The 12,100-nt window shown below is 46.1% G+C and overlaps 1 protein-coding gene across 1 annotated transcript in view; it reads left to right on the top strand.

Annotated features, from left to right (window-relative positions):
- The window catches only part of EFNB1 (ephrin B1), a 134,877-nt gene that overhangs the window by 104,936 nt on the left and 17,841 nt on the right, over nt 1-12,100 (top strand). The window contains exon 3 of the mRNA XM_084639378.1: nt 11,741-11,833. Within this exon, the coding sequence (XP_084495504.1) occupies nt 11,741-11,833 (93 nt within the window). The remainder of the gene's footprint in view (nt 1-11,740; nt 11,834-12,100) is intronic.

Consider the following 12,100-nt stretch of genomic DNA (forward strand, 5'->3'; position numbering starts at 1 on the left):
GTTGTGTTCTGCCCTTCCCCACCACACTCTGGATTTTTTTATGTGTTGTCCTTAGACCTCTGCTGAGGCACCTCTAACTATTTCTCTTGTACTGTAATTGATTTTCAGTAGGTGGTGGTGATTTGTAGTGTTTTCCATGAACAAGCTAGGCAGATGCCACCAAATTTAGTTCAAATGTGCCCTAAGCAGGATTTATATTGTATGTAGGTTATTTCTAATGAGCCTATTATCCAGTGCCACACAACATAGAGTATTAATTAGTATAAAGGGCTTTTCTCTCAAGTCCATCCAGTCTCTTGAAATATTCAGAGATCTTTATTTTGGTTAGTTTAAATTTCTGTGTATTGGTTCAAGTGCTAGAGTACTTGAACGTTGGTCTCTGGAGGTAAATGGTTAATGCACTAACTGTATATCCCCAAGCCATGCCACTATGTCTGTGCTCAGTGAAAATTTGCTGTCCCTGTAGTAAGATACTGGCTGTTGCTTAGCCCTTTGTGAGAGAAACTGAACAATATAAAGACTTGATGGAACCTCCAGCACATGCATGTTCACATGGCATCACTGACTGCCTATACCTGTTCCTGCACAGCATACTCATGTCTTCCTTGTTAAGAGTGCATCTTCCAAGTGGGGCCCATATGGAAACAGGATATATGGGGCTTTTATGGACAAATAAGGAGGTGTGGTGATATCATCAAGCAAAGGTAATGTTAGATTGAATATTGGGAAATAGCAGTGTGGCCAGCTCTTATAGTCAGTGTTTTTAAAGACCTCGCTTTTGGAGTCCTCTGATTTTGAGAGTCTCAGCTTTCATTATCCCTCGTGGCTGTGTAGGAAAGCCTGAAAATGTGAACCCTGAAAGCAAACAAAAAGAACCCAAAACTTATTCATTTTAAAAACTCATGATTAAGCTAATTTTTTTTGGCTGTTGAGGGGGAGGAGGAGGAGGCTGATTCATGGTTTCTGAATGCTTGGGGTTGGCAATGTGGAAACAGTTTGTAATAGAGTGCTTAGACTGTGGGTCTCTCAAAGGAGGTGTTGGAAGGAGTGTGACTTGGGGATATTTAAAACTAGATTGGTGAAGACACTGCAGGTAACAATCTTGCCCTGTTTCTTGAGTAGGAGAATGAACTAGTTTAGTGTACCAGGTCTTTTCTGTCTCTGGTTGTTGAAAAGACCCTACTTGCTTCACTCTGCAGCATCTGTATTGAAACTTGATGGTGCAGTGACTGTTTCTGCTGACCCATTTCTATAGTAAGTTTCCTTTTAGCATCTGCAAAAAGGGTTATTGGTGACAGGAATCAGGTCAAAAGGGCAGCTGCCCCGTGCTGTTGTTGCAATGGAGACTAGAGGGACAAACTGTCTGGGAACCTGTGTGTGTGCATCGTGCATCTTTACTATCTGCTCAGGACAATGGGGGAGTGCAGAATGTTAACTCGAGTCTGGCTTGCAGCCACCTGCTTCAACCTGGAGCCAGTACCAGCTCAGCACCAGCTTTCACTCCATGGAAGCTTGGCCTGTGATTAAAGATCTGAAAGTTCAGGCATTTTAATCCAGTAATTACATCTTCCCAAAGGGAGCCCTTAAATGTCAAGGGTTATAGTGTATGGAAACCACTCAGGCCTGTGGCATCCCTGTTCTGAGTCTCTGTGCACGGGCCTGTCCAGAGCCCTCCAACCCTGAGAAATACTATTTGAACCTAGGGATTTCTAATCTGTTTCCACCAAGGCAAGTGCAGACTAGTTTACAGCTTTTTTCTTTTGAGGAGCCATAGCATTTTCAGTAACTGGCATGTCAATCACACACATTTCTTTTTGGGTCTGTCTAGAGCAGAGATTTGAACCTGGGTCTCCCCCATCCCAGGTGAGTGCTCTAACCACTGTGCTAAAGACTATTATGGGGTGGTAGCACCACCAGTACCATCACTGCTGGTCCTTTTGTGAATGGCCAATTTCTTTGTGTCAAATTCACAAACAGTTTTGAGTCGAATCAAAATTGCATATTTTTTTTTGGTTGAATAAACTATTCATCCAAAATTATTTTGCTCATCTCTAATTGCCACTCAGGGAAGTCCCCTCTCTGTTTGAGATGCACCGTACCACTGGAAGAAAGAGCACCCTGGGGACCTTGGCAGCTATGCTTTGGGGTGAGATTTATAGGCTAGGTTTGGTCTGTAGCATCTTTCCCTCTCCCACCAGAGTTCATCTAGATGCAGGCATCAATTTAATTTCAGGCTATTCCTTTTCACTTTGCCATCCTGTCCAGAACTAGCATGCTCTGGAATGTTTGTAGTCTCCCCTGGATTAGATCAGACAACTACCTTTGTCTTTGCTCTGAAAGGGTAGGTCTACAAGCACTGCCTTTGTCAGGCTGCTTCCTACTCAATGGGATGTTGCAGGCTGGGATCTGAAGACCCCCAGCCTGCCTCTCTATATTTAAAATAACAATAAAAGGCTATAGTCTGCTCTGTTTAACATACATTAGATACAAGCCTTGGTCACTTGCTGAGCTGCTGATGCTAGCCTTGACTACGGAAAGCTTAGGGTTCCCAAGTGAGTAATGAGGTAATTGCGTCTTGAGAGAAATGAAGAATTTGATGTATTAAATGTAATACACATGCTGCCTGGTGCAGTTCAGGATTAGCCTTCTTGAAGGTGACAGAGGCTCTTGGTTACCGTACTGATATGGGGCATGTAAAAAGCTAGGTAGATGGAAGCAGAGAAAGAGAGAGGCTGGCTGCTCTTTTCCTTAGATTCCCAGACTGGAAAGTGAACTTGGATCCTCTGCTCCTGAGATACCATGAGGGTGTGTGGAACCCTAGCCTTTCCCATGCTGCACTAATATGGGGTTGGGACAGGGCTGGACTGGCTTCAGTACAAATTTCTGTGGCTTTAGAGTCCCCTTCCCAGTGCAGCTGCCTCTCCAGTTTGAAAGGTTGTTCACAAACTCCTTGGCAGAGTGACAGCTCAGCATCCTAGTCCCCTGCCTGCCAGACCCTGCACAAACCTCCCCGTACTTGCTCTGGCAGGCAGTTGAATAACTGTTCCTGATCTGATGGAAGGGGCTTGTGTGCATGTGTGCTGCAGGGGGAGGGAAGACGGGCGGCAATGTCGGGAGAGGGAGAGCAAAACATCAGTACACATCAGGCTGTTACCTTACAGCAGGGCTCGGCAACCTTTCAGAAGTGGTGTGCCGAGTTTTCATTTATTCACTTTAATTTAAGGTTTTGCGTGCCAGTAATACATTTTAACGTTTTTTAGAAGGTCTCTCTCTATAAGTCTGTATATTATATAACTAAACTATTGTCGTATGTAAACTAAACAAGGTTTTCAAAATTTTAAAGTAGCTTCATTTAAAATTAAATTAAAATGCTGATCTTACGCCGCCGGCCCGCTCAACCCACTGCCAGCCTGGGGTTCCATTCACCTAGGCTGGCAGCAGGTTGAGCAGGGCCCATGGCTGGGACCCTGGCTGGCAAGGGACCAGCAGCCAGGACACCAGACCAGCAGTGGGCTGAGTGGCTCAGCCCGCTGCTGGTCTGGGGTTCTGTCCGCCAGCTCCTGCCAGCCAGGGTCCCGGCCGCTGACCCCGCTCAACCCGCTGCCGGCCTGGGTTCGGCAGTGGGCTGAGCAGGGCCGATGGCTGGGACCTTGCCGGCAGCAGCATGCCTTAAAACTTGGCTCGCTTGCCGTCTTTGGTACAGGTGCCAGAGGTTGCTGACCCCTGCCCTACAGCATAGCCCAGAAATGAAATAGCCTCTACAGTTATTGCTATGTGCAGTAAAGGAGGGGTAGTATCACCCAGGTAACACTGGGGAAATGGGACTCCATCTACAGGGGTAGAGGATGCAATGCCTTCTTGTTCAGCTATGCTTTTCAAACAAGGCTTTGTGGTTGTGGTTTCCTGTACACATGATTGGCTCTGCTTTGTGACCTGGAAACATCCTTAAAGATCGCACCATGGCTTGCGGAGAAAGCGACAAGTAACTTGCGTCATAGGAACTGGAGGTAGAGAAACCATTTAATCTCTTACCCTGGGCTCAGCGGGAGTTTGATAGCTATGCTCTGGTCTCCAGGCCATGGAGGAAGTGTCATGAAAGAAAGTGCAAAGCCAGAAGTGGGAGGAGCAGGCAAAAGGAGTGGCTAAAAAAAATGCAGGAGTTGATTTGTATCTAAAACCCTCCCACAGTTTGTGGGTTTGCATAGAATCCTGTCAGCATGTGCCTCTGAGACATTTAGGGTATGTCTTCACTGCAGGGTTAACTTGGGCTCTTACCCGGGTGTTGCCTCTAACCTTCTTCCCTGTCCACACAGATGTAACCCTTTCACCGAAGTTTGGTGCTTTGACCCTGGGGTAGCTGGCCTGGCTGGAGCTCGGGTGCTGTTTTCAGTCGGGTTAGTAACCTGCTCACTTCGTAGTGAGAGCACAGGCTAAACCTTCTGGTAGTTCTCTAGTGCCTCCCACAATTTCCCCCCATGTGCCCAGAAGGACAGATAAGTTCCTCCCCAATTCACTGGGATGGAAACAGAGCAGCTCATCTTAGTGCAATACAAAGAGCAGTGGGATATGCCCCCAGAAGTCCTAGTGACACACACACATGAGTGCAACACCAATGAGGACACAATAACTCAGGCAGAGCTTTGCGTTTGGCCACTCGCACTCAGGTTGGATTAACCCAGGTGCTAATACCTGGGTGCTAGATAAACTCTGTAGTAAAGACACAGTAAAAATTTCCCTGCCTGATAGAGCTTTCGGAAGTCTGGGGAGGACCTGGGAAGGAGAGGGAAACTGGTATGATGGCCAGGACTGGCACAGGTGAGGCGATGGGGAAGGTGGGGGGAATCTTAATGGGTTGCATGGGACAGAAGGAACCTATTGCTGAAAGAATAGTCATCTGTGATAATTTAGTAAAAATGTAAAGATATATTCACTAGACAAAGTGTGTTGGTTCCACTTCCCTCTGGATGTTGGTGAGGGGCTGGTCTCCATCTTGTTGCCTTGTCCTTAGCTCATTAGCTGCCTCGTATAGAGAGGCCCAGGCTTTCCTTTTGAACCGATGAAGCATGTGTATGGATTTTCTCCCAAAGAGGGCAGAATTTCAATCCTGACTCTCCCTGATCCTGCAATTACAACAAAACCACAGCCCAAGCTCTTCTAGAGGGTTTTGTCCTTGTCTGGGTGTAGTCGGGAGTCACGTCTTTTTCTTTTTTTAAATTTCCCATGATGTGCTCTTGCACTGTTCAGAACAACCAATGGAGAGGGAGAGTGCATGGAGGAGGCAGGCAGTGGGGTTGCTGTGATGCAGCTGTTTTTTCCTTTAACCATGAGATCAATAGGAGCTAAGAGTTGGGGAATCTACGTCTTTCTTCTTAGCATCTGGCTAGATAATGGCCTTTTTCTTGGAGTGTAATTGCCCCAGCCTTCCCTTCCCAAACTGCAGGGCCACTTGTGGCTGAAGAGCCTAATGTTCCTACACTTGGAGCTTCTCTTAAGCTCTCTGAGGTGGGAGCTCATCAGATCTTACTCTGCCCAGGGGAGGGGGAAATCATCTTCTTGAAAAGAAAAGAAAAACATTGTGACTGAAAGCAAAGGCCCTAACTGAAGGCTATATAAGGGTGTTGGACCCACACAGTTCTGGAGAAGAGGAAGAGGGATTGCAGAGCCAGATTGCGTACTGTATCTGTGCTGTGTTTGGCTGCACCTAGCGTCAGGCTGTTGTACACAGATGGCAGAGTATTTAAGAATAATAAAAGAAAAACTGTTTGGATTTGCAACAGTCTCAGTATGTTGATTGTGCATTGGGGCCCAAATCATAACAGAGATCTGCTAAAGGGAATCGTGAGAGAAATCAAACATCTTATTCCATCCAAAGTTGACCAGTTAAAAGACCCCTGCATCTGTCTGCCAACAGGTACGCCTTCCATGGCTTCAGATCCTCCCAAATCAAATTGTTGTACACCATTTAAGCATTTACACTGGAGAGTAAGACATGACCAGCTGATATGAGGGAAAGGCCCCACACAGAGGATATTCCTGCTGCTAGTAGCTAGACACAGGAAGAATCCTGTGTATCTGGATTCTCCTAAACCTCCACCTGGTATGTTAATACCCCATGTACTAGCCAATTGGTGAGCTTCAGCCTTCTCTCAACATTCTATTTGTCGTGTGCTTAGAAGCCATAAGCATGCTCTATCAACAGCTCAAGCTCTGCTCACAGCTCTGTATTAGCGGAGTGTTTCTCCTAAATTGATTAGCAGTGATGTAGTTAACAGCATTGACATTACATTCTTATCGCTGAGTCCGAGGGTTAACTCTCCCTTGAGATGAATGGAGACCTCTAACGACTCTCCAAACCGAATGCTAAACTCATGAAAAGAGAGTTTGCACAGGGGAGGCTCCCACTCCCTGTTCTGGCAAATGAAGGAAAAATCCTGCAGAAATTGATGTGGCTACAAGAAAATGCTGGTATGGCCAGTGCCACTAAGGCTGGCTTTGCTGAGCTCCTGCTTATACTAATTAAGGGACCTTTGCCTTCTGCAGCAAAAAGCATGGTGGGGCATGATACTAATCCAATCTCCTCATCACAGCTGCTGCTGCTTTGGCTTGAGGATGTGGCACTGATACTCTTGTGGAGAGGGCATGGTGGTGATGCTCATCACAGCAAGGCCATACAAACGGACCATGTAGCTGAATGTCTACACGACTTAGAAATACTCTGTGGTGTGCACTTCCCTGCCATAGCACTAGCTCCTTGTTGTGGTTTACACTGGCACGTCAAGTTGATCTCCTTCCGGTACTGGCTGCTGATGGTGCTGCTTAGGAAGGGAGTGGGGCAATTTGAGCTCTTGCTCCTGCTTTCACCATGCCTGCCAATGTTCTCTTTGGTTCCAGAGAGATAGCTTGCACCCATCTTTTCCGTGAGTCTTTTTCTCTGTCAGGAGCCACTGCCTTGTCTCTGGTCGGTGCAATCTTGTGCAGCTTTCTCTGGCTATTGTGCTCCTGTTTCTAAAGGGCTAGATCTAAGGACCAGAGCAGAGCACCCCATGGACCTGGATGGTTTTCTCTATAATAGGGTAAAAATTGATAGATGGAGAAAGGTATCCAACAGTTTTACATTTTCTTTTGTTTGTAATCCCCCTTTCTTCCCATAAACCAGTCACAAGTGGGGCAGGGGGAAGGAGGAGTGTTCCTTGATTTTTATCTTACAAAATATCTCGCCTTGTGCCCACCAAAGATGAACTGACTGCTATGGGTGTATGGAATGCAGTTTACACTTGCCGCGTTCCCATAGCCCCATTGCTTGTAACGGTAGGCTAGGGTGTGTGTAGTTTCCTGTATGTGAAACTGTTTTAGAATTATGCTTTTGGCCATTAGTCAGTTCTGTTTTTATTCTGGACCCTAAACACAGAAGAGTGAATGGGTGTGCGGGCATCTTTCCATCTCCATGGCATCATAGAGTCTGTTAGGGTGCCCACTGGCTTGTCCTGTACCCTCCAGCCATCTAAATAGGGTAACTGCCCTGTCTTCCCACAACAAAGGGGAAGTTCAGGATTTGTAGGTCAGATGATTTCAAAGAAACCTTTTTGCTGTTTCTGAGGGGAAATGAAATGAACTCGCCTACACCGTTCTCTCATTTGCCTGCTCGTCAGTTCAACGAAGAGTCCTCATTATGGGCCTGCTTGTCTCACTAGTGATCCTTTGTTTTATTGGGAACCCTGTCACTCCTCTGTATGGAACACAGGATGTTATTGTGTATGTTGATTATAATTTCTGATACGCAAAAGTTGAGTAGTGGACTGAGTTGACAGTTCTCAACATCGATAGTAAATTGGTAAGAGTGGGCTAGAGGCCGGTAACACTGATAGTCTTCTAGAAAATCTGAAGCAGATAAAGGCCTGACCTGAATTTACATGGCAGGGTGAGAAGGCATAGAGGGAACCATATCTCTTCTTGATCCCATAGGTGCTGGGACTGGGGGTGCTGCTGCACCCCTTGACTTGAAGTGGATTCCATTATATACAGGATTTTACTGTTCGGTTCAGTGGCTCTCAGCACTCCTGCCATAAAAATTGTTCCAGCACCCCTGCTTGTTCTGGAGCTACCCATTTCTCCTGACAGAGGAATTATCTCCCTAAAATGCTGCTGTGAGGGGTCTGAGTTCAGGGCCTGACCAAGAGATGGAAATTGTTAGCATGGTTCTCAAAGGGAAACTTCCCCGGCCCCTCCATCCAGTTGACTTAGGTCTGATGGTGACAGAGCACTTAATGAAACTAACAGCCTGTGAATCCCAAACACACAGTGAAATAAGACTTCAGGCAGTGACGAGTTGGTCGTCTGGGAAATTGGTGCCACAGGAGGGTTATCAAGGCACCCTGTGGCTGGATAACTTTCTGATCACTTATAACATTTGTGGTTATTTCATATTAAGGAAGTATCTGATCACCTGCTTCAGAGTATCAGCAGATTCCTGTGGGTTCATCAGGCAGTTCCCCTTCTCTGTGCAAAGCATTGCACTGTTAACTAGGTATACTAAGGAAGGCCTGTACCTTCCTGTGAATCACTGTTTATTGATTCTGACCAAGGCACCAGACTGAACAATCCTGGAACCCTATTTGTTTGGGTTGGGTCACTAGGAAAAAGACCTTGTTTCAGGCCCTTGCTACTACCCATAACATCCGAGCTGAGATAGAATCAGATTTGTAACCCTAAAGATTCCCTTGCGTTCCTGATGTGTTTATTCCAGTCAGCCACATGTCATCAGTTTCCTGTGTTTCCCCTTAAAATAAGACTCTTTGTACTACAGAGGGAGGGAAGGGCTCAGGCCTTTCACAAACCTCCTATCCTCTTTTGGCTATTAAATATGCCATGGTGCTCTGTGCAGGAGTTAGGGATGGGAATTAGCCCAGATATCCTGGCCAAATTCTGTTTTGCCCTAGTATGGCATCATCCATATAACGGACGGGTCGGGGATCAGAAGGCAAGGCGAAAAGATCCGTATCAAGGGACTCCATTTCCCACCCACAGCATCCACTCTTGGAGGGCCAGGATTATCCTGGGGCACTATTCTAAATTCAGAGACACAGCAGTTTCTCTTTTGATAATTATATGGTGCTTGTTAGGGTGGTATACAGTCTAACCAAGCACCTAACTACACATGACTCCCAGTCCTAGCCGCAACACAGGCAGGCATATCAGAGCTGCTCCAGTCACGAGAGGAGGCTCTTGAGCATGTTGATATGTCATTTTCTTCTCCGTAACAGCAAGAGGTGTGTGGCTTACTTCACTCCCACAGGAACAAAAGAGACTTAAAATCTGCACAGACCAAAAAAAAAAAAAAAAAAAAAGTTAATGTGAGTTTAGCTGACTTCTGCCCTGAAATTATAGTCATTCGAATCCATTGGGGCTCTGAGTTTACATTCTTTGATGCACAGTGTGTAATTATATATGTATAATTTATACTGTGCATACATACATGTTCCTATCACACACCTCAAGCAGTAAGGGGAATTATCTACTGGCGGTAGAGGGGGCGATGAAGGGCCCATAAGCCTTGAGGATGAGGTATGGGTGATGAAGGGCCTGATTCAGAACTGCTTCCTTATCATGGGAAACACTGTCTTTTTAAGTGGCCCTGACGTTGCTGTTAAACAGCCACTTTCTCTTCTGCGCTCAGAGATGAGTGCATTCAAGTGGTCTGTAAAGTAATTCCTGTGTGTACTGTACTTTATTTGTATGAAATGGTTGCGAAACAAAAAATAACCAGTAAAGCTTTATTCCTGGCAATAAAAATGTCTCCCAGATTCTTTTATTTATGATTTGCTTTATGGTAGAAATCAACTGTAATTGGGGCCTCGTGCTAGACACTGAACAAATATATAGTAAGATACAGTCCCTGTCCCAAAGAACTTGCATTGAAGATAGGCAAAACAAATAAAAGGTGGAGAAAGGAGGTGGTATTGTCCTTGTTTTACAGATGGGGAACTGAGGTACAGAGAGATCAAGAAACTTGCCATGGTCTCTCAGTCTATGTGGCAGAGTCTGGGTCCTGAACCCAGATCTTCTCCATCTCAGTCCTGTGATTTAACTGAAAGACCATCCTTCCTGACTGTATGCTGAATTGTCTATACTTCATGTGTGGAGTGCCTCCCCCAATCCTTCTTTAAAAAAAAAAAAATAAGGAAAAACTTGGTGTAATAGCATCTACTGTGACATGCTCTCAGGTAAACATTTTCAGGGCTGCAAGTCCTCAGGCTTCAGAGCATAAACTCAGCAGCAGCTGGGGGCAGGAAGAAATCCCCCCTGAACCTTCTAGTATGGGTGGGAAGAGGTGAGTGAGTGTGAGCGAGAACTGTCTCCTTCCTCTGCGGCATCTTCTTGAAGCCATGCTGCACAGATGGACCAGTCTTATCAAGTGAGATGAGGAGGAGGAGGGATAATCCAGTTCTAGACAGACCACTGGTCTGTGCTGCTGTAGCAGCCCATATTCCAGACATCATCTGAGCTCATCAAGTGCTGTGCTGTGCCTCTTGGAGGAGAAGCTGCTATGGGGCTGGAGCTGGGGACTGGGTCAGAAGGAGACAGCGTAACAAGGAGGGGAGAGAGGACTGTAGACCCCATTCCATGAGGCAGCTGGGGTCTGTCCATCAACTGCCACTTTTCTGAGCAGTAGCAGCCCCTTTAAGTGTTAGGCTAGTGCCCCAGGCTGCTCAGAAAGCCATTAACCAGCCTTAAGAGGGGGAGGGCGACAGGTTGGTGAAAAGAACATTTCACGTTTTGTCCTCATGGGGTTAACAAGCTCCCTATTAAGGGGAGACAAAGTGATGGAGAGAATCTCTCTGGTTTATGGCTTGGAAAGTTTAGCCTCCGGAGCATTCCTCTCTTCCAGTACCCTGCTGCCTCTCTGCAGCTTTTATCCTCATTGTGCTATGGCTGTGGAATGGGAGCCTTGGCCTTTGTCAGATTCGGTTTCTCATTTTTCCTTGGAGTACAATCTAATTAGCAGCTCAGCAACCAGTTCAAGCAGCAGGATAACTATTTTAATGGGCTGGAGGTTTGAGTGAGTGGAACTGGGGGGTGGAGCAGCTGGGATTTGGAGAAGACTACAGAAGACTAGAGTTCGGTGTATTAAACATTTACTGTGTGCTCAGGACTATAGAATGAGGAAGCCCATAAATATCCTGACCGAAGGCTAGAAGTGGGGAGGGAGGTGAGAACATTGTGGAATGAATGCGCACATCAGGAGAGAGATGGAAAATGTTACTAGGACTCATATAATACTATTTTGTAGCCTAACTGGCTCCTGCTCTCAGGAGGTTTTCCTGTTATGTTTTCTGAATTTCTTTGTTCAGTTTCATTCTCTTACTCTGATTGTAAACAGAATTTTGCGACGGTAATGTTAGGAGAAACCCTCAGGGTTTTTCTTGGGACCTTTCTGAACAGCTAGCCTGAGGTGACCAGCCACTGAATAAAGGTCTAAAGCACTGCATCCCACTGCTTAGCAAAGAGAACACAGCTGAAGAGACATGGAGCCCCCTGTGTTTCTGCAGCGACACAAGCAATCCTCTTTAAACTGCTCCCCATTCCTTTAGGTTACCTCAGCACAGACATGAGATCAGAGTAACTCTTGAACCACTCTTTTTGGGGCACCACCCCCATGTTAATCTATGCCTCTTTCCTTGCCTTCTTGAAGACCCTTCCATTTAATAAATGCTCTTTAACTGAGTCTTCTTTTTCCCTGTAGCCACTTCCAATGGGACTCTGGAAGGCCTGGAGAACAGAGAAGGTGGAGTCTGCCAGACACGCTCTATGAAGATTGTCATGAAAGTGGGGCAGGGTGAGTCACTCCAGTCGTCTGGAGTTTTCCCATTGGACATGAAATCAGTATTGAAATGAAATGTGCTACGTTTTACATAGCCGCTGTGCAGTCCAGGCTTGCTGAGATGTGCTAGCAAACCCTTCTTGGGAGCTTGACAAAGTATCATTAAAACAGCAGGTTTGCAACTCCCAACACTACAGGAGGCTTCTCATGAAGGGACTGAGCTGGGCAGGACTGAAGAACTGGTGTCTTTTGGTTGAGTTGTTTATCTTAATTGTGACATCA

This window comes from Lepidochelys olivacea (genome assembly GCF_965140295.1).
Source record: "Lepidochelys olivacea isolate rLepOli2 genome assembly, chromosome: 9".
NCBI lineage: Eukaryota > Metazoa > Chordata > Testudines > Cheloniidae > Lepidochelys > Lepidochelys olivacea.